Source organism: Bubalus bubalis, chromosome 11, assembly GCF_019923935.1.
Source record: "Bubalus bubalis isolate 160015118507 breed Murrah chromosome 11, NDDB_SH_1, whole genome shotgun sequence".
NCBI lineage: Eukaryota > Metazoa > Chordata > Mammalia > Artiodactyla > Bovidae > Bubalus > Bubalus bubalis.
In genome coordinates this window covers 43707098-43730547 of record NC_059167.1, presented here as the reverse complement: position 1 = coordinate 43730547, position 23450 = coordinate 43707098, and the positions used below count along the sequence as shown (strand labels likewise).

Here is a 23450-nt window from a genome sequence, read left to right as displayed (position 1 = left end):
TGTGGGGTATGAACATACCTGAATTTCGTTGTCTGTCCTGGAACCAATCTCCCTCAGTTACTGAGGGATGACTACGCTCTTGTTCCCTTATTGCTTTTGCTGCTCAAGGTTGAGTCCATAGAGCAGCAGCAGCAGGATCACCTGGGTGCTTGTTAGAAATGCAGAATCTCAGATTCCACCCAGACCCACTGAATCAGAATCTGCATTTTAATATGATAACTAAATAATTTGTATGCACATTAAATCTTGAGAAGCACCATCCATATAGCTTTGGTTTTGTAATTGTTGTTGTTTAGTCACTAAGTTGTATCTTTGACTCTTTTTGTGACCCTCTGGACTGTGTAACCCACCAGGCTCCTCTGTCCAGGCAAGAATAGTGGAATGGGTTGCCATTTCCTTCTCCATGCAGCTGTGGTATTCAAACTTTAACAAGCTTCAAAATTTCCATAAGGGCTTATTAAAAGTAAACTTTTCATTGTTTCTGATTGAATAGATCTGGAATAAGGTCCAAGAATTTGCATTTCTAGCACCCTGAAGTGAAAAGTGAAAGTGTTAGTCACTCGGTTATGTCTGACTCTGCAACACCATGGGCCATAGCCCACCAGGTTCCTCTGTCCATAGAAATTCTCCAGGCAAGAATACTGGAGTGGGTAGCCATTCCTTTCCCCAGGAGATCTTCCCAACCCGGGAGCTGAAACTAAGTCTCCTGCGTTACAGGTGGATTCTTTACCATTTGAGCCACCAGTGAAGCCCTTCCAATAGCCTAAGAACTACTAAAGCTTTTACTAGAGACTCTGTCTTTAATCATATTCTGTTTGTGATTATCTGTTTCAGGTTTGTTTTTAATCTTCCCAACAAGACTATAATTGCTTACTTAGTGTTTCTTGGGAGGAGGGGCAGCTTTATTGAGATATAATTTATATACCATAAAATTCACCCACTTAAAGTGAGCAATTCAGTGGCTTTTAATATATTTACAGATAGGTGGAACCATTACTACAGTCAATGTTAAAACATTGACATCACCTCCAAAAGAAACCAAATAGGTAGAGCACAGAGGATTTTTAAGATAGTGAAACTGTTTCTTTTTCCATGTGATACTGTAATGGTGGATGCATGTCATTATATATTTGTCAAAACTTACAGAATATAAAACACCAGTTCAGTTCAGTCGCCCAGTTATGTCCGACTCTGCAACTCCTTGGCAGCACACCAGGCTTTCCTGTCCATCACCAACTCCCAGAGCTTACTCAAACTCATGTCCATCACGTTGGTGATGCCATCCAACCGTCTCATCCTATGTTGTCTCCTTCTCCTCCCACTTTCAATCTTTCCCAGCATCAGGGTCTTTTCCAATGAGTCAGTTCTTCACATCAGGTGGCCAAAGTATTGGAGTTTCAGCTTCAGCATTAGTCCTTCCAATGCATATTCAGGACTGATTTCCTTTAGGATGGACTGGTTGGATTTCCTTGCAGTCCCAGGGACTGTCAAGAGTCTTCTCCAAAACCACAGTTCAAAAGCATCAATTCTTCAGCGCAAAGCTTTTTATAGTCCAACTCTCACATCCATACATGACTACTTAGAAAAACCATAGCTTTACTATGAAAAACCATTACTACAGTCAATATTAAAACATTGACATCACCTCAAAAAGAAACCAAAAAGGTAGAGAGAGCACAGAGCATTTTTAGGACAGTGAAACTGTGTCTTTTTCCATGTGATACTGTAATGCTGGATATTTGTCATTATATATTTGTCAAAACCAGTAGAATATAAAACACCAGGGGAGACTGTAAACTATGGACTTTGGGTGGTAACAAATTGTCAGTGTAGATTCATAGATGGTAACAAATGTTAATAACAGAGGTTGGAGGGAAGCTATGAGTTTGTGTGGTAAGGAAAGATGTAGGAATACCATACTTCTGCCCAGTTTTGCTGTGACCCTAAAAGTGATCTGAAAAATAAAGTCCATTTTAAAAAAGGGAAGAAAGAAAGAAACTTCATATTCTGTAGCTATCACTCCCATTCTCAACCTTCTACCAAGCCCTAAGCAACCGCTAATCATCTTGTATTTCTCCTGCATGGTACCAGTACATGGCAAGGTGCTAGATATATTATTAATAATAACTGTTACCGTTTATTATGAGCTTAATATGTGTTAACAGTTGCACGATCTAACTTAATCATTGTGACAGCTCTGTGAGATGTGGACATTTTTGTCATATCAGAGCTGAAGAGGGAATTCCCTGGCCATCCAGTGGTCAGGACTTGGTGCTTTCACTGCCAGGACCCATGTTCAGTCCCTGGTTGGGGAACTAAGATCCCTCAAGCCATGCACCACTCCCCCACCCCCCGCAAACAACCTAATGATGACGCCCAGAACAGGTTACATGACTTGTAACATAGCCAGTAAATGGTGAACTTCCATTCTATCCCAGGCCTATACTTCCAAAAACACATGGAGTCTATTGTTGATAAACTGAATTTTCAAAGCTGTATAATCTCTATGAGAAATTTTACCAAACTATTAAAATGTAGTGGAAATGCTTAAATTATTTGGGTATATTAGCTTGTTCAAGAAATTTACTGCATGTTCCATAACCAGTACTAACTATTCTACAATTTTGTGTGGGTATCCTTTCCTCGCTTATACTAATCTTCCACTAAAATTTGTGTTTGCCTTAGTAATTCCCATTATCAGTGAGTTTTGCTTATGTCAATAGTAGTTTTCTACTATCATAGGAAGATTGTAGTCCCTCTGTAGCAATAAATGTTACTCATAGTTGGACATCTTTGTATTTTCTTATACTTTTAAGCTTTTTTAAAAATCCCTTAGCTTTTGTAATTATAAAAGTAATGCTGAATATCATACATATTTTTACATACATACATACAATACCATCTTTTGTATAAAAGGAATGTATCAATATGGAAAATCTGACATATAAAATTTAAATTTTTATGGCTTAAAGACTTGAATATAAGACATGATACTTCAATTCTCTTATGAAGAGCACATAGACAAAACATTCTCTGACATAAACTTTACCAGTGTTTTCTTTGGTCAGTCTCCCAGGGCAATAGAAATAAAAGCAAAAATAGACAAATGGGATCTGACAAACTGACAAGCTTTTGCACAGCAAAGGAAACCATGAACAAAATGAAGAGATGAACCTATGGACTGGGGAAAAGTATTTGCAACCGAAATGACCTGCAGAGGTTTAATTTCCAAAATATACAAATAGCTCATGCAGCTCAGAAACATCAAAACAAATAACCCAATTGAAAAATGGGCAGAAGAGCTAAATAAACATTTCTCCAAAGAATACATGTGGGCTACATACAATCACATGAAAAGATGTTCAACATTGCTAATTATTAGAGAACCGCCAATCAGAACTACAGTGAGGTACCTCTTTACCCCAGTCAGAATGTCCATCATTAAAAAGTCTACAAATAGCAAGTACTGGAGGGGATGTGGAGAAAGGGGAACCCTCCTACACTGTTGTTAGGAATGTAAATTGGTGCAACCACTATGGAAAACAGCATGGAGATTCCTCAAAAAAACTAAAAATAGAGTTGCTATATGATCCTGCAATCCCACTCCTGGGCATATATCCAGAGAAAACTATGATTCAAAAAGATACATGCAACCCAATATTCATAGCCGCACTATTTACAGTAGCCAAGACATGGAAGCAGCCTAAATGTTCATTCACAGATGAATGGATAAAGAAGATGTGGTACATATAAACAACAGAACAGTACGCAGCCATGATAGAGTGAAACAATGCCATTTGTATTAACATGGGTGGACCTAGAGATTATACTAAGTAAGTCAAAAAGAGAAAGACAGATACCATACAATATCACTTACATGTGGAATCTAAAATATGACAAAAATGAATTTGTCTATGACACAGAAACAGACTCACAGACATAGAGAATAGATTTGCTTAGCAGAAGGGGTGTCGAGGACGAAAGGATTGGGAGTTTGTAATTAGCAGATGCAAACTACTATATACAGGATAGACCACAAAGTCTTCTTGTATAGCACAGGGAGCTATATTCAATATCCTTGAATAAATCATAATGAAAAGAATGTATATATGTAGAACTGAATCACTTTACTGTACAGTAGAAATTAACTCAGTGTTGTAAATCGATTATACTTCAATAAAATAAATTTTAGAAAATCTGCACAGTAGTATATATAGTGTGATCCTATATGTGTAAAACAAACGATGTATGTATTTAAGATCTGTCTATCTTTCTATCTTAAATATTCATAGATAGTATCTGGAAAGACATAAGAAAAGCCCTTAAGGGGTGACTGTGGGCAGGATGGCAAGAGAGGGATTTCATACCTTTTTGTTTTCTTTGATTGTGTTTTCCTTTTTTAATTTGCTCTTTCTAGTCTTTTTACATCTTCATCTTTGCTTTTGTTTTCCTCTTCTTTTGTTTTTTAAACAGGCTGATGTGTTTCTCTCTCTGTCATTCTTTAAGTTTACATAAATGTACAGGTACATATAGGGACCTTTATTTTTATGAAAATAGGAAACATTGTAAATATCTTCCTGGAATTTGCTTTTCTCACTATGGATATGTATTTCTACAAGTAGATCAAGTTCTTTCTTTTTGAAGCTGTGTATAATACATACCATAATGTAATGGATCCTTATCTGTAGAAGATGTTGTTTTTTGTTTTTGCTATAACAGATAATATTGCAGTGAATATCCCTGTGTATTTATCTTTCTACAATCTTGTGCATTGTGTAATAATAATACAACTGTAGGATATGAATCAGAGAATTATATATATTAAAAACATTTGATTGGGGGGTGGGAGGAAGGCTCAAGAGAGAGGGAATATATATGCACATGTAGCTGATTCACTTTGTTGTAACGCAGAAACTAAACAACATTATAAAGTAACTATACTCCAATAAAAAAAGTTTGATTGATATTGCCAATTGTCTGTTGTAAAGGTTATACCACTTCAGCAGCCTTAGACACAGTTAAAACCAAGTCAGTCAGTTCAGTCCCTTAGTCATATCCAACTCTTTGCCACCCCATGGACTGCAGCACGCCAGGCTTCCCTGTCCATCACCAACTCTTGGAGCTTGCTCAGACTCACGGCCATTGAGTTGGTGATGCCATCCAACCATTTTATCCTCTGTCGTCCCCTTCTGCTTTCAGTCTTTCCCAGCATCAGGGCCTTTTCTAGTGAGTCAGTTCTTCACATCAGGTGGCCAAAGTATTGGAGTTTCAGCTTCAGCATCAGTCCTTCCAATGAATATTCAGGACTGATTTCCTTTAGGATTGACTGGTTGGATCTCCTTGCAGTCCAAGGGACTCTCAAGAGTCTTCTCCAACACCACAGTTCAAAAACATCAATTCTTCAGCCCTCAGCTTTCTTTATAGTCCAACTCTCACATACATACATGACTACTGAGAAAAATAACAGCTTTGACTTATCGGCAAAGTAATGTCCCTGCTTTTTAATAAGCTGTCTAGGTTGGTCATAACTTTTCTTCCAAGGAGCAAGCGTCTTTTAATTTCATGGCTGCAGTCACCATCTGCAGTGATTTTGGAGCCCAAGAAAATAAAACCTGTCATGGTTTCCATTGTTTCCCCATCTATTTGCCATGAAATGATGGGACCAGATGCCATGATCTTAGTTTTTTGAGTATTGAGTTTTAAGCCAATTTTTTCACTCTCCTCTTTCACTTTCATCAAGAGGCTCTTCGGTTCCTCTTCACTTTCTGCCATAAGGTTGGCGTCATCTGCATATCTGAGGTTATTGATGTTTCTCTCTGCAATCTTGATTCCTACTTGTGCATTATCCAGCCCAGCGTTTCTCATGATGTACTCTGCATAGAAGTTAAATAAGCAGAGTGACAATATACAGCCTTGACATACTCCTTTCCTTATTTGGAACCAGTCCATTGTTCCATGTCCAGTTCTAACTGTTGCTTCTTGACCTTCATACAGATTTCTCAGGAGGCAGGTCAGGTGGTCTGGCATTCACATCTCTTTAAGAATTTTCCAGTTTGTTGTGATTCACACAGTCATGGGCTTTGGCGTAGTCAATAAGCAGTAGATGTTTTTCTAGAACTCTCTTGCTTTTTCGATGATCCAACAGATGTTGGCAATTTGATCTCTGGTTCCTCTGCCTTTTCTAAATCTAGCTTGAACATCTGGAAGTTCTCAGTTCATGTACTGTTGAAGCCTGCCTTGGAGAGTTTTGAGCATTATTTTACCAGCGTGTGAGATGAGTGCAATTGTGTGGTAGTTTGAACATTCTTTGGCATTGCCTTTCTTTGGGATTGGAATGAAAACTGACCTTTTCCAGTCCTGTGGCCACTGCTGAGTTTTCCAAATTTGCTGGCATATTGAGTGCAGCACTTTCACAGCATCATCCTTCAGGATTTTAAATAGCTCCACTAAAATTCCATCACCTCCACTAGCTTTGTTCGTAGTGATGCTTCCTAAGGCCCACTTGACTTCACATTCCAGGATGTCTGGCTTTAGGTGAATGATCACACCATCGTGGTTATCTGGGTCATGAAGGTCTTTTTGTATAGTTCTTCTGTGTATTCTTGTCACCTGCTCTTAATATCTTATGTTTCTGTTAGGTCCATACCATTTCTGTCCGTTATTGACCCTGATGCTGGGAAAGATTAAAGGCAGGAGGAGAAGGGGATGACAGAGGATAAGATGGTTGGATGGCATCACCGACTCGATGGACATGAGTTTAAATAAGCTCCAGGAGTTGGTGATGGACAGGGAAGCCTGGCCTGCTGCAGTCCATGGGGTTGCAAAGAGTCGGACACGACTGAGCAACTGAATTGAACTGAACTTGCATGAAATGTTCCCTTCGTATGTCTGATTTTCTTGAAGAGATCTCTAGTCTTTCCCATTCAGTTGTTTTCCTCTATTTCTTCACATTGTTCACTGAGGAAGGCTTTCTTATCGCTCCTTGGTATTCTTTGGAACTCTGCATTCAGATGGGTGTATCTTTCCTTTTCTCCTTTGCCTTTAGCTTCTTTTATTTTTCCTTTTTCATTTGCTTTTGGTTAAAACCAAATCCTGATTTAGATACAGTCCTTTCCAAAAGGAGCTTAGGAGAATTACTGGTTCTTATCTGTGACAGGTAAAGGATAAATTCAGCCTAGAAACAAGGAAGTCCTCAAAGACTAATGGGGTCTTGTCAAAAGGATACAAAGAGCAAGTTGGAAGAGGCCATATTTGCAAACTGACCAAATTGGGCATAACTTGAACATCAAACAATCCCAAACAATAGATTCATTAAGAATTTAATAGGTCAGTCCACCTCTGCTGTCAGAATCCAGTCATAGCCACCAAGTATTTAGCTGCATGAAAACTGCATTTCTTTTTTCCAGAAATGATTTCCTTATGTAACATTTTATTTAATCTGATGGCATGTTTGAAGAATTCCCTACACTTGCTTAGATCCATAAGCTAATGAAGTCCCAAGTATGCCAGAAAGCCCTCAAACCCAAATGTTCACAAGAGATTTTAGGTAGGAGAGCATGGATTAGAGCATTTCTGTACTTCTTAGATATTTAGATTGACTTCTATGTAATTACCAAAATTACAAATTTACAAAATTAATAGATCAAAAATGGTCAAATGTCGGTGCATAATTTAGTGGCAGAGGCTTGGTAGTACACCATCTTTAACTGCCAAACAATCTTTTTTCTCCCTTTGGTTGTAGTGTAAGATTTTCTCAAAGGAGAGAGGAAGGATCTGGATTGATCCAAGTTTAAAGGGAATTGTGATGCGGAGTAGTATTCTAGTTATCTTGGGCTGTTTCTTCATATCATAGGCTCCACTCCCACTGCCCTAGCCCCGTGTACTATGGTTTTTCTTTTTAGTCACTTATTACCTCTTGTCTCTCTTCTTTCTCGGTAGTGGGAAATGAGGCATAAGGAAAGAACATTCTTCTAGATCTTCCTTTTTCACTTTAAACTCTAGATTGGTCTTTTTGAATAGATTTTTTGCAGGGTCTTGAAAACTTGAGATTTCTAGTTTCTCTGGTTCATTTCCAAAGATAGCACTTAGAAGTTTACCCTACAATGCAGGAGACACGTGGAAGATCCTATGTGCCACAGAGTAACTAAGCCCCTGTGCCACAACTACTGAGCCCACGTGTGGCTCCTACTAAAGCCTGCATCCCTCAGGCCCGTGCTCTGTCACAAGAGAAGCCACCGAATGAGAAGCCTGCACCCTGCAACTAGAGAGTACCTCCAGCTTGCCAGAGCTACAGAAAAGCCTGCCCAGCGACAAAGACCTAGCACAGCCAAAAATAGAAGGAAAAAAAAATTTTTTTATAGTTTATCCTAGTAACTAGAACATGGAAGGTAAAATAGGTTAAGGGATTTCAGGTGCATTATCTTTTATAGAATACGAGTAATGAAATAATAACTCATAAGAGATTTATAACTCATAAGAATATAACTCATAAGAAATAATAACTCATAAGAAGTAAAGTTTCAGGGTGTGAAGGGAGTATCAAAGTTATAACATCATAACAAGATTCTTCCCTGGGATATGGCCCTTATAACATGGGCCATTAAGAAAGTGACTTCCTTAAAGAACGTTTTCTGAGCAACCATGTAGTTTTACTGTTTCCTCAAAGAAGAAGTTCATTGGAGGACCTTACCCCTTAAGGAAATGTGGTCAAACCTGTATATAAATAGCTTTATTAAAATCTTTAGTTCTTGGCAAGCTGAATCATTGCCACTGTGAAAATTATGGTTTGTGTCCTAGACAGCTGCTCACGAAGCAATCCTCCATGCCTCTGGAAATGGCAGGCCTTCACCATCTAAGGACTACTGCATGCTGTATAACCCTCACTGGACATCTCTTCCAAGTACCCTAGAAAATGCAGTAAGTAAATCACAGTTTCTATTTATTTATAACAAAATAGTGAATGGTGAGAATGAGTGGTTATAATGTTTCAGTGTGTAACCTAATTATAACATTACGATTAATATTTACTACTTTTGCTTTAGTTTTTTTTTTTTAGGTGCATTGTATTTGATACTCCCTTCACACCCTGAAACTTTACTTTTTTTTTTTTTTACTACTTTTTTTAGTTTTTCTCATAAAGAGAAAAACAAGTTAGAAAATTAAAAAATACCTACCTCAAAGCCTGACTGTCATCAAGTGTTTCGAATTTAAAGGAACTTTGTGTTAAACCAATGTTGATACTCTCTTTGAATGCCTTTAGGGTGAAATATGATATATATAATATTAAAGACATTTCTTCATTCCAGACTTCCACGAGTTTGATGAATCTGACTACCACACCACTCTGCAATGTTTCTGATATTCCTCCTGATGGAATAAAGAACAAAGCAGTTGTGGTACAGTGGGGAACCTGCCATTTTCTTGAAAAAGCCAAAATTGCACAAACAGGAGGTGCTGAAGCTTTGTTGGTTGCCAATAACAGTGTCCTAGTAAGTTATTAAACTATAATAACTTCTTTTGAGTTCTTGATACCAAATTTTACAGGAACTAAGCTATATTCTTTGTGTGTGGTTTGGTGCTGAGTGTTTTGGGGGTTTTTTGGGTTTTGTTTTAAACTTTTTGTTTTTTATTGGGATGTAGCCGATTAACAAACAATGTTGTGGTAGATTCTGAACAGTGAAGGGTCTCAGTTCAGTTCAGTCGCTCAGTCGTGTCCGGCTCTTTGCAACCCCATGGACAGCAGTACGCCAGCCTTCTCTGTCCATCACCAACTCCCAGAGCCTACTCAAACTCACATCCATCATGTTGGTGATGCCATCCAACCGTCTCATCCTCTGTTGTCCCCTTCTCCTCCTGCCTTCAATCTTTCCCAGCATCAGGGTCTTTTCCAGTGAGTCAGTTCGTTGCATCAGGTGGCCAGAGTATTGGAGTTTCAGCTTCAGCATCAGTCCTTCCAATGAATATTCAGGACTGATTCCTTTAGGATTGACTGATTGGGGTCTCAGCCATACATATACGTGTATCCATTCTCTCCCAAATTCCCCTCTCATTCAAGCTGCCACATAACATTAAGTAGGGTTTAATAGCCCTGTGCTATCAGGGCTGAGTTTTGAATAATCTGATGGTAATATTCGTAAACATTCTGGTTATAATAGATGTTTAATTGGAAAATTTTGTTTCTTTTCCACTCCTAAAATAGACAAGATATGTTAGGAACGTGTGTGTGTGTATAAAATATCAGTTTAAACTTATGCTAAAAAAATTCCAGTTTGAATCCTTTTTAATATTATAATATTAAGAAAGAACACATGAAACATTGTTTTATAACTTTAAAAAGATATTTGTATTTAATGAATAATTTGTGCTTTATTCTGTAAATACACTAGTAGTTCATAAGTTTTCGTAATTTTTTTTTCTTTTAGTTTCCTCCCTCAGGGAACAAATCTGAATTTCTTGATGTGAAAATATTGATTGCATTTATAAACCACAAAGACTTTAAAGATATGAAGCAGGTAAATTAATAATTATCTGTTAGATACAGTTTATAAATAGTACAATTCTGTACTTTAATCCACTGATATTTAAATTATTATATATGTTCCATTTGCTAGTAAGATGGAACTTGCTAGTCTTATTCAACCCCTCCCCATTTAGCACAAGGTGTTTCAGAGTCTTGATGTTTGAGAGGATATTTCTTTCTTTCGACCTTTTTAAAATCCCTGTATCATATCATTTATCTTAATTTTAAATCCTTGAACAAAATGTCAGTGTGTGAAACACCACACTTTTGCTTTTAATAAAACAAAGCCTCATAATTTTGACAAGACTATATTATGAGAATAATTCTGTTATTCTTGACTGTCTTATATATCCTGTCCATTCCAGAATGAAATTGGAATATTGCTGCCATACTCTATAGTAAAAAGAAAATGAATTCCAGTGTATTAACTGTTATTTTGCATTTCAGACTCTTGGAGATAACATTATGGTGAAAATGTATTCTCCATCATGGCCTAACTTTGACTATACTATGGTGGTTATTTTTGTAATTGCTGTATTCACTGTGGCATTAGGAGGATACTGGAGCGGGCTAATTGAATTGTAAGCTTAATTAAACTTCATTGTTTTTAAGATAAATGGTTAAAAAATTATTGTCTTTAATCATTTTATCATGTACCAACACTTAAAGTTCTACTTGTTCTCAGAATATAGTGCTAACAGCATTAGATCACAGGTTTGTCCTCTCACAGATCTTCAACTTTTCGCTGAGAGGAAGGGAGTTGTAGGTTCCTCTTGTTCTTCTGCTGGCAAGGAAACATTGAAGTCACCAAAGGCTCTTAAATTAAAACATTTTATTACCTCACCCAGAAAAGGTGGAGATAGTTAGCATCCTAATGTACCTATTTGCTTAGATTGGAAGAAAATAAACAGGGTGGGAAGTTTTTCAGCTCCTCCTGAGTTGAATCATTACAATGTGACCTCACCATTCTATTCAGTGTTTTAGGAATTGGGTATTAATTAAGCATGTCCATATTTTAATTTAAATATAGAAATTTCAAAGGTACATGAAATTTGGATTTGTCTATTTAATAACAACCTAAACCCAGTGTTCTTACAGTTATGTACCTTTTGCTGTAGATTAAAGCAGGCAGTGTAGTTTAGAAGAATCAATTCATTTTTACAACTCTGAGTAAAAAATTGTGCTCAGAGCACATTATTTTGTGCATAAAGGACAATATGTTCACCTTGTGAATTGATCTATAGATTCCACTAAAAGGGGCTTATTTGACGCCAGCTAAAGCTAATAAGCTTATTTGTAATTTCTTAAAATATTAAAATTTGATTGACTTACAGTAAGAGAAATCTAACAAGCATAGATTCCTAGAGTATTGAGGTTAAAATATTTTACATACTTGGAAAACACATTTTAGCATGTGTTAGTCACTTGTCTTCACATAAGTAAGCATTATATTTTTCACTATTAACTTTATAAAGCCTAGTATGGAAGATCTCCAGAATCATTTTCTAGATCGTATGCTAAAATGTTATAATTTCTGAAAAGCTACTGATTCATTGAAAATGTTTTTCCATTTAATATAGATTCTCACTGTACTTACATTATTATGTAAATTGTGTCTTTTCTAGAGTAGTGCGGCTCAAGATGTAATGGGAATACAGACTGTCTTGAGATCTCATTCAGTTCAGTTCAGTCACTCAGTCATGTCAGACTCTTTGCGACCCCATGAACCGCAGCATGCCAGTCCTCCCTGTCCATCACCAACTCCCGGAGTCCACCCAAACCCATTAAAATTTTTAAAAATTCAGATTTAGTAGGCTTGGAGTGAATGCTGAGATTCTGCATTTTTTAACAAACTGGTGCATGAACTTTGAGTTAGCAAGGCAAGCTTAATGTACCTGTCAGGACAGGCTCCTCCTCAAGAAAATTGGAGGTGGGAGAGCAGTACTTGTATGTAATCATAAAACATGATGATGGACAAAAACAAAAAATGTATTGCCTTCAGTAACTAGGTTAGGGAAGAGATATCTTTTACTTACAGAGTTAAGGATTTTGAAATTTTAGTGACCAGTTCTAAAAGTAGGATATGGTGGTGGTGGTTTAGTCGCTAAGTCGTGTCTGACTCTTGTGACCCCATGGACTATAGCCTGCCGGGCTCCTCTGTCCATAGGATTCTCCTGGCAAGAATACTGGAATGGGTTGCCATTTCCTTCTCCAGGGGATCTTCCCGACCAACGAATTGAACCTAGGTCTCCTGTATGGTAGGCAGATTCTTTACCAACTGAGCTACAAGGGAAGCCCAAAAAGTAGGATAAAGATAGAAAAAACAAAGTGTGTATGTTGTGGGTGGGAGTGACAGTATAGAGAAAGAATATTAATCAATGATAAAATGGAAAAAGTTTCATAAAAAGTAGAATTATTGACATAAGGACCGTTTACAACAGCATGACTGGATTTTGAGGGTATTACTTATGCTAAGTGAAATAAGTCAGACAAAGATAAATACCAGAACATCTCATTTATGTGTGAAATCTTTAAAAAAATGAACTCATAGGTGCAGAGAACAGATTGGTGGTTACCAGAGGTGGGGAGGTGGAGGGTGGGAAAAATGGGTGAAGGTGCTCAAAGGGTACGACTTCCAGTTAAAAGATAAATAAGGCCTGGTGATGTCCAACATAAATAAGGCCATCGTGAATGATTCTGTCCTCATATTTGAAAGTTGCTAATAAAGTAGTTCTTAAGAGTTCTCATCACAAGAAAAAAAAATCTTTTTAACTATGTGCTGATGAGTGGGAACTAAACTTATTGTGGTAATCATTTTGCAATATATACAATTATCAAATCATTGTGTAGTACACCTGAAATTAATGTTATATGTCTTCTATATCTTAATTTTAAAAAATAACACAGGAGCAGTTATTTAGCAAGTAAAGAGAGTTAGACTGAAAGAGAAGGGAAAAGAGAATATGGCTTAGGGAAGGAAAAGTTTACCAGAACAGGACCTCATAACCCAGAATTAATAATATAAACATCACCAAAAACATTAATTTTTTTATGTAATAAATATCTTCTGTTTCAACAGTTTTGTCTCCAGAAAAAAAAATAGTTTCATAAGTTAGTGGTTAATAACACACCAACTCTGAAGGGTAGAATTATAGAGAGTTTTTACTTCTAGATTAAGTATTTCTTCATGGTGTATAATTTTTTAAGTATATTAACTTTGTAATCAGAAACAACTTTAAGTTAGTATTACAGATAGATTTTAAAAATAACTGTACATGGCAGAGATTGCTGAAGTTTCTGTGTGTGTTTATGCAGGGAAAACATGAAGGCAATGACAAACACTGAAGATAGAGAAATGAGGAAAAAGAAGGAAGAATACTTTACTTTTAGTCCTCTAACAGTTATAATATTTGTGGTCATCTGCTGTATTATGATGGTCTTACTTTATTTCTTCTACAAATGGTTGGGTAAGAAATCATTTTATATTTACTACTTTTTAGCATACAATCTTTTCATTTACTTTGCCAGATTTATCTTTTCCTTTAAGGCATTCAACTGGAAAACAAGTGAATAATTAAAAAGTGATATATTAACTTTTTAAACTGTCGAAAATGTTTAGGTCCCTGTTACTCTGGGATTAAAAAAAAAATTCTGATTTAAAGTATACTGTGACTCAAAATAAGAACACTTGTTCATGGACAACCGGAAAGAATTGCTACGGTCCCTAAGTTTTCCTCTCTGCAGATAAAGCGTAATAGACAGGTATCTAAGCAGCAGACTAAGGATTTCTTGGTAGCTATATACAGTTAAATGAAATCTAATAGAAGATTATTCAGATTATGAATTTATTGCTTCTGCTTACTCCTAAAGTGTGATTGGTCCTTTTTTTCAGTTTGCAAATCAAAATGTATTGCTTAAATTTTGTTTTACTTGTGTGAACATTTAAGATCATACTACATCTAAAAACACACAGGTACTTGCTTGTAGTTTAGAGAGTAAATGATACTTTTTCCTTTAGGAAGGAAAGGGTCATGGCTTGCCCATTCCCTGACACTGTACTTAGTGTTCTGATAAGACGGCAATTTGCCATTTGTGGACAACATGTAGCAGAAAGAGAAGGGAGCCCAAGGAAGAAGAGTGTTCCTAATGAGAATTAGCAAAAACTCTTTGTGAAAACCACCACAGGCTACAAAATGTTTATTTAGAGAATAATGGTATAAGTTTCTAGAGGAGAAAACTAAGGCCTCAGGTTAGTTTCACTTTAGTTTTCAATTTCTCCCCTCCTATGGTAGCAGTTTTGAAACTATACTTATATATATTTCCAATTAGAAAAAAATTATTCTTGGAATATCACTCATATTCAATATGTTGTTGGGAGAGTGGATACCAGTGTGGTATTTATATTATGTCGTCATTGCACAGGTAATTTTTCTGTTTTAAATTCTCAGCCTTCAATTGTGTGTCTGACCCTCAGTTGATATATTTAGTAGTCTTTGATAGAACAAAGAGATTTCTGTACTTTACCCTAAAGCACATTTTAGTTTTTGGTAAGGGATTTCCTTAAACTCATCACTACTTAAAAATTGACCCTGTTTGTAACTGTAATTTTCAGTGTAGGAGGAGGAAGATCATTTTAAACCTCTTGGTTATCCCATGACATGGGGTCAACAATGGGACTCTAACAATGGTGTGTGATATTGTGAAATTTAATATACTTTCAAATGGTTCCTTATGGCTAAAATTGATGCCATTTCTTAATATGTTCAATGTATTAAATTGCTAAGATTCTCCATGCCGTTTTATGTTAAGTCATGCTCAAGAAAATAACTAAAGATAGTTATATTTACCAAATTCTCTCTCATGCAAAATCATTTTCTTAGGTATAGTAGGACACTAAAACTCTGGTATGGCTTCCACAGCATGACTTCCACTAGAGTTTAAAATCTTGGTTTGGAGACCTTTGGTGGATGACTAAACAAACTCAACTTGGCAATCTTTGATTGTTAGTCTTACTACTTAGATTGTCATATATGTGCAATAATAACAAATAATAAGCCAATGAAAAAATAATTTGTCCAAGATCACCAATTAGAAAGTGATTAATTTACTGCCCCTTATTTACTATTTCTAGTTTGCTGTCTTTTCTCACATACAAAACAAAGTTATAGTTTTCTGAAATTTGTCCAAGATCACCAATTAGAAAGTGATTAATTTACTGCCCCTTATTTACTATTTCTAGTTTGCTGTCTTTTCTCACATACAAAACAAAGTTATAGTTTTCTGAAATCTAGTGGAATTTGCAAAATTCCGTTAAAATGTGTATTTCCATTGTAAAATTTCGAGAAATTTCACAAAGCAATACTTTTAGAGCATGATAATTTCTTCCTGTTTTTAACAACAGCAAGATCAAATGTTTTTAATTTTAAGTAATTTTCAACCAAGTATAGCTAATATAGAAAAACATTTGTGAATTTTAATACCTTAATATCATACCTAGACAATGAGGTTTGTTTAAGTGGATTTGGTTTTACCACATGAAAAGTTATTAGAGATGAATTCCACCATAGGAATATGTAGACATCATGATTAATGTCTAAGGTAGGTGAAAGTTCTCATCTTTAAGCTTTTTAAAAATATTTTAGGGACACATGTATACCTATGGCTGATTCATGTTGATATATGGCAAAAGCCACCACAATATTGTGAAATAATTATCCTTCAATTAAAATAAATAAAATTTTTTTTAAAGTAAAACATTTCCACTAAAAAAAATAAAAAGTATTTAAAGTGGTTTATTCTTCCATTTAAATATAAATGTCTACAACTCACTTCATAGACATCTTTACCAAACATGTGACTTTGAATCATTGAATGATAAAATGCACAGCTACTAACATAAATCCTAGCAATGTTTTCTTAGGTCGGTCTCTGAAGGCAAAAGAAATAAAAGCAAAAATAAACAAATGGGACCTAATAAAACTTAAAGCTTTTACATAGCAAAGGAAACCATAAACAAAACTGAAAGACAGCCTATGAACTGGAAGAAAATATTTGCAAAAGATGCAACCATCAGGGGTTAATATCTAAAATACACAAACGGCTCATACAGTTCAATATCAAAAAAACAAACAACCCAATCAGAAAAAGGGCAGAAGACCTAAATAGACATTTCTCCAAAGATGACATACAAATGGCCTATAGGCACATGAGAAGATGCTCAGCATCACTGATTATTAGAGAAATGCAGATCACAACTACGTGAGGTTTCATCTCACACCTGTCAGAATGGCCATCTTCAAAAAGTCTACAAATAATAAAATTTTTGAGAGGGTGTGGAGAAAAGGGAACGCTCCTATCACTGTTGGTGGGAATATAAATTGGTGTGGCCACTATGGAAAACAGTATGGAGGTTGCTTAAAAACTAAAAATAGAGCTAACATAGGATCCAGCAATTCCACTTGTGTGTATTTATTCCAAGAAAACAAAAAACTAAATAGAACGTATATATGCATTCTTATGTTCACTAGGGGCTTCCCTGGTGGCTCAGACAGTAAAGAATCTGCCTGTGTTGCAGGAGACCCAGGTTCAATCCCTGGGTTGGGAAAATTCCCTGGAGTAGGAAATGGCAACCCACTCCAGTATTCTTGCCTGGAGAATTCCATGGACAGAGTAGCCTGGTAGGCTACAGTCCACGGGGTCACAAAGAGTTGGACATGACTGAGCAGCTAATACTTTCTTTCTACTTCTGTGTTCATTGTGGCGTTATTTACAATAGCCAAATTATGGAAGCAACCTAAATGCCCATCAATAGCTGAATGGGTAAAGAATGTATGAGATATATATATAATAGAATATTACTCAGTCATTAAAAAACAATGAAATAATGCTATTCGCAGTAACATGGGTGAACCTAAAGATTATTATGCTAAGTTAACTCAAACAGAAAGACAAATAATATGACATCATGTATGTGGAATCTAAAAAATAATACAGATCAGCTTATTTACAAATTAGAAAGACAGCCATAGAAAAGAAATTTACAAATAAAGGGGAAAGGGAAGGGATAAAGTAGCAGTATAGGATTAACAAATATACCCCACTATCTATTATAAAGATAAATAATGAGTATTATATAGCACAGGGAACTATATTTAGTATCTTGTAATAGCCTATATTGGAAAAGAATCTGAAGCTGTACACCTGAAACTAATCCAGTATTGTAAATCAACTGTAATAGTAAAATTTTTTAAAAGAGAAAAAAATTGCAGAGCCAGCTTCAGCCCTTAAAGAAATCCTAGTAGTGTGTAGTGGAACTGAAACAACACGTGAAATACCACCCTTAAAGCTCAGGATCTAAGTATGTTCAGTTTAGTAACCAATTCAGATTATGATATGGTCACTGCATTGAAAGTATTATTATCCAATAAGAAAGCTAAAGAACTAATATTAATTGTATAAAAGTTTTCTTACCATGTTTCCTTATTGTGTTTCCTCTGTTCTCATGTAATTTGGTGTCTTTTTTTCTAGTTTATGTTATGATAGCAATTTTCTGCATAGCATCAGCGATGAGTCTGTACAACTGTCTTGCTGCACTAGTTCGTAAGATACCATGTGGACAATGCACGTATGTATCTCTTGTGAGAAAGCCCATAATGGTTTTTGTAATTTAAAACAATACAAGGAAAAATAGGACCTGTGTTGTAAACCTGTGAAGTCCAATATACATGTTGCTATTTTAATTAAAAATAATTAAAATTAAATAAAATTAAAAATTCACTTGCCCAGTCCCATTAGCCACGTTTCAAGTGCTAATTAATAACCACGTGTGGCTAATGGCTGTGGTATTGGACAGCACAGATACAGAGCATTTTCATCCACACAGTTCTATTGAACTGGTGAATATTTTATTATGTATCATTCATTGTAGTTAAAGTCAAGGCTTTAAAATTGAGGTTTCAAAAAACTGTCTTGTCACTGTGGCAAACATTCATTTGTTACATTAAGTGAACATTGTATTTCATCTTTAGGGTAAATTAATGTATTTTAAACTGTCTTTTAGGATTACCTGTCGTGGCAAGAGCATTGAAGTGAGACTTATTTTTCTCTCTGGACTGTGCATAGCAGTAGCTGTTGTTTGGGCTGTATTTCGAAATGAAGATAGGTATGAATACTCATTGTATTTCCTTTTAGGTTAGACTCAGGAGGGGTTGTGTCATATCTTGCCTTGATAATTGTTCATTATGGATTTTTTTTCCCCCAGAACATCCTTGTCTTGAAACATGCCAAATACTTAAATAAAGAAATCTTGTGCTAATGGATTTGAGGTTGTCTACAGAGGGAAATATAAACTAGGATTTAAACATCTAAACTGAAATAGGCTCCAAAAATACACTTATTTATGGTATAGCCACACAGTGAAGTGCAATGCAGCTGTCAAGAATGAAGATTTCTGTGAATTGATATGCAGTGATTTCCAGGATATATTTTTAACCGAAAAAAACCAAATATGCAAGAATATCTAGCATATGCTACCTTTCATGTGAGAAAGAAAGAAATATAAGAAAATATATAGGTTTCTGTCTATTTGCAGGAAGGATAACCAGAAAATAATTTTAACAGTTCATTAATAAAATTATTAAAACCCCAAAGGATTTAATGGCCCAAAATTTAGGAGGAGAGTTCATACAATTGTAGGCAGCTCCAAGTATGATAATCAGTTGGTAATTATTCATGCTAGTTGTCAATTTCTGGTAGAGTTTGATGTATAGCTCTCATTTCCTTTATGCTTTAGCTATCTGGAAGTATATTAACATTGTATCCTTTGTTATGAGCTACCTTTGTAAAAAGAGGTATGTAAAATTCAAAGATTAAGAATAAAGATGCACTTTTGTCTGATATACTTTCTCCTGAAGCAGGCTTTCAACTTTTTCTTAGTGCAGTAGTCTTCATTATTCTCAGTTCAGTCGCTCAGTCATGTCCAACTCCTTGCGACCCCATGAACCGCAGCACACCAGGCCTCCCTGTCCATCACCAACTCCTGGAGTCCACCCAAACCCATGTCCATCGAGTCGATGATGCCATCCAACCATCTCATCCTCTGTCGTCCCCTTCTCCTCCTGCCCTCAATCTTTCCCAGCATCAGGGTCTTTTCCAATGAGTCAGCTCTTTGCATCAGGTGGCCACAGTATTGGAGTTTCAGCTTCAGCATCAGTCCTTCCAATGAACACCCAGGACTGATCTCCTTTAGGATGGGCTGGTTGGATCTCCTTGCAGTCCAAGGGACTCTCAAGAGTCTTCTCCAACACCACAGTTCAAAAGCATCAATTCTTCGGGGCTCAACTTTCTTTATAATCCAACTCTCACATCCATACATGACTACTGGAAAAACCATAGCCTTGACTAGATGGACCTTTGTTGGCAAAGTAATGTCTCTGCTTTTTAATATGCTGTCTAGGCTGGTCATAACTTTTCTTCCAAGGAGCAAACGTCTTTTAATTTCATTGCTGCAGTCACCATCTGCAGTGATTTTTGAGCCCACAAAAATAAAGTCAGCTACTGTTTCCACTGTTTCCCCATCTATCTGCCATGAAGTGATGGTACCAGATGTCATGATCTTAGTTTTCTGAATGTTGAGCTTTAAGCCAACTTTTTCACTCTCCTCTTTCACTTTCATCAAGAAGCTCTTTATTTCTTCTTCACTTTCTGCCATGAGGGTGGTGTCATCTGCATATCTGAGGTTGTTGATATTTCTCCTGGCGATCTTGATCCCAGCTTGTGCTTCCTCCAGCCCAGTGTTTCTTATGATGTACTCTGCATATAAGTTAAAAAAGCAGGGTGACAATATACAGCCTTGACTATTCTACTAGAACAATAAAATATGGAGACTGTAAGAGGTTTTTCTGTTGTTATAACTGCTACTTAATAGTTGAATAGTCAAATCATAGCAATTGAACAGTATTGCTTTAGTGATATTTTTCTTTTGAAATGTTCCACTTAAAAATAACTGAGTAAAACAATAGAGTAATTTCTTTTGATTTTAGGTGGGCTTGGATTTTACAGGATATCTTGGGGATTGCTTTCTGTCTGAATTTAATTAAAACACTGAAGTTACCCAACTTCAAGGTAAAGTAGACTACTTTGCTAGCTAAAGTATTGTTTTCTTTTTAAAACAACTTTATTAAGGTATAATTTACATATAATTAAATGCACCTATTTTAAGTGTACAGATTATCGAAACTTTACAAATATGTAACTTTGTAACCACTATCCCAATCAATTATAAAATATTTCTTACCTCATCAAAAGCTTTATCATGCCCTTTATCAATCAGTCCTAATTGCCAACCCAGGAAACCACTGATTTTCTACATAAAATATTTTTAATAATTCACATAGTATGCCAAATTCATATAATCTGTACAAGACTAAAATAAGGAAGAACATTTCTTTGCTTCAATGATTCTTTTTTAAAAGAATGAGTTGAAGCAGATAAAATTTCAATGTGATTTATAGACTAAAACTACAAATAAACATTAAATGCCTTAAAAAATAGTGTTTAAATGTATGTTACATGTTTATTTGTATTTGCAAAATAATATCTCTTAATTTAAATATGAGAAGTTTGACCTTTAAATTTGTTTCTTTCTTCAACAGTCATGTGTGATACTTCTAGGCCTTCTCCTCCTCTATGATGTATTTTTTGTTTTCATAACACCATTCATCACAAAGGTATGATATTTTTTAAATGCATAGGAAACGTACTAAATGATTAGAACCTTAAATATGGTCTTAGAGTATTGATTTTCCAGATGTTTACCATTGACTGGGTTCTAATTCTCTTAAGAGAATTGTCATTGAAATTGGTCTTTTAATAGAGGATATTTTTAAGGCTTTACACCATTTTGCTAAAAAAAAAAAAAAATGCCTCCTGATTGATGTAAACATGAGAATGTCTATAAATTTTCTTCCTACACATTTTAAAGTAACTTTTCTTCCATTATAAAACAATAAATATTTGCTGTAAATAATACAGACTGCAAAAAAGAATGAAAAGATGTCATTGCTTCTTTCATTTCTGTAACCCTAGTGTCTGACTAAGAAAGAGCTCAACGCTGGAAGTCTAGAGGCCTAAAGTGTAGACCTGTAACTTTATAACCCTGAGCTGCTTAGTCACTTGGCCCTCAGTTTCCTTATCATTTGAGTGAGGGAGTATTGCTAGCATTCTATCCTCTGTTTCCATCAGTAGAATTCTTTCGGTTGCTTCTGCAAAAATCCAGCCTAACTGTTTTATATGAAAGAGGTCCCATCTATTCAGAATATGTGCAAAGGCCAGAGAGGAGGGCCTGTCCTCAGGAGAAACTAGACCCAGGGCCACGTACTCTTCCTTCCTGCTTCTGTCCACCTTTTCATTGTCTCAGACTGGCTTTTTCCATGAAGTTAGAATCGTAGCAACTTGAAACTCCTAGGTCATCTATTCCTAACTATACCACTAGCTCGTCAATAAAATCATGGTGCTGTCCTTAGAATAAGAGAGAGGTGTTGGGTAAGTGTGGTAGTCCTTCATTATTGGCCCAGTTTTTCTACCTTGTCCCTATTCCTATCTCATGAATATATTACTAATTATTGCTTAATTCTTCTACTTTTCCCACTTTGAGTCTCATTTTCTAACTTTATATCATTTTTTTATCCTTTGTCACTTTCATATATTTAGTATTTTATAATGAATGCTTTTTCCCCTAGTAGTTCTTTGTTCTTTAACCTCTGCATTCTGAAATATCTGCATTTCTGATATTGGCTATGATGGCATAAGACAAACATATGCCCCATTGGGGAGCTAAAATTGCAACTAGGTAACAAATGTAGTTAACTGTCCCAAAACACTAGTACCTTTCCATGCTTTAATGGTGAACCATCTGGCTCATTGACTTAATTTGCAATGGTAACCTAAAAAAGCATAGAACTAGTATTAGGAATATAGCAAAAGCTGTTAATTTACTAAAGCGTATTTTGAAGTTCGTTCTAAACTTGTTCTAGCTTGTGTCAATTTATTTGATTTTAAAATGTTTCTATGAGTCACTCCATCACAGATCTCATAATGAAAATAAAACACCCTCTCTACAAAACCGTTCCCATAGGTTAATGGGTAGTCATACCATATGACCACCCTTTTAGGCTTCCCTGGTGGCTCACACGGTAAAGAATCTGCCTGCAATGCAGGAGCCCAAGATTTGATTCCTGGGTCAGGAAGATCCCTTGGAGAAGGAAATGGCAACCCACTCCAGTATTCTTGCCTGGAGAATCCCATGGGCAAGAGGAGCCTGATGGGTTACAGTTCTTTGGGTTGCAGAGTTGGACATGACTCAGTGGTTAACATTTTCATACCATATGACACTTACATTGCACGGTGAACATAAAAGCTAAACTAAACTCTTCTAAATAAATTTTCCATTATGTTTTAACACTAGTATCACTTTATAAATGCCAAACTTGTCTGCCAGCAAACTATGTCCATTCTGTTCACATAAAAATGTCAGGATTTTAAAGGTATATGTGGTAATAGTAAAGATGTCTTTGCATCTTCTTTCTTCTGTGCTTAGGGAATTTTTCTTCTTTTTTTCCATCTTTGATCCCACTGACTAGAAACGTGACTTCTAGTAATCTGATCCAATGGAAAAGATTGACGTGCTCTTTGGAGTTCACTCTTGTAGATTTACCTTAACACTGTCTTCTCAGTCTGGTTTGTTAGGCAAATCAAAATGAAAATCAGATACATAATTTCTGATTTTTGTGGTTTTCACTGAAAATTTCAAGAATTAAATATTAGACATTCTAAATAACTTCTTGACCCTGGTATTAGTATACTTTTAATGAGCTGGCAGGGCAGGTAGCCATAGGAGTACAGATAGTAAGAGCCTGTCTTTTTTTTTTCTTCA

The 23450-nt window shown here is 35.8% G+C and overlaps 1 protein-coding gene across 2 annotated transcripts in view; it reads left to right on the top strand.

The window, feature by feature from the left end:
* The window catches only part of SPPL2A (signal peptide peptidase like 2A), a 51601-nt gene that overhangs the window by 10542 nt on the left and 17609 nt on the right, over positions 1–23450 (top strand). Inside the window, exons 2-10 of one of the 2 annotated variants that reach the window (XM_006077781.3) lie at positions 8801–8916; positions 9306–9488; positions 10422–10511; positions 10967–11100; positions 13835–13986; positions 18047–18143; positions 18579–18680; positions 20560–20641; positions 21172–21246. In XM_006077781.3, the coding sequence (XP_006077843.1) occupies positions 8866–8916; positions 9306–9488; positions 10422–10511; positions 10967–11100; positions 13835–13986; positions 18047–18143; positions 18579–18680; positions 20560–20641; positions 21172–21246 (966 nt within the window). In that variant the 5' untranslated portion in view covers positions 8801–8865. Of the gene's footprint in view, positions 1–8796; positions 8917–9305; positions 9489–10421; positions 10512–10966; positions 11101–13834; positions 13987–18046; positions 18144–18578; positions 18681–20559; positions 20642–21171; positions 21247–23450 lie in introns of both variants that reach the window. The other variant, XM_006077780.3, reaches the window with a different exon arrangement.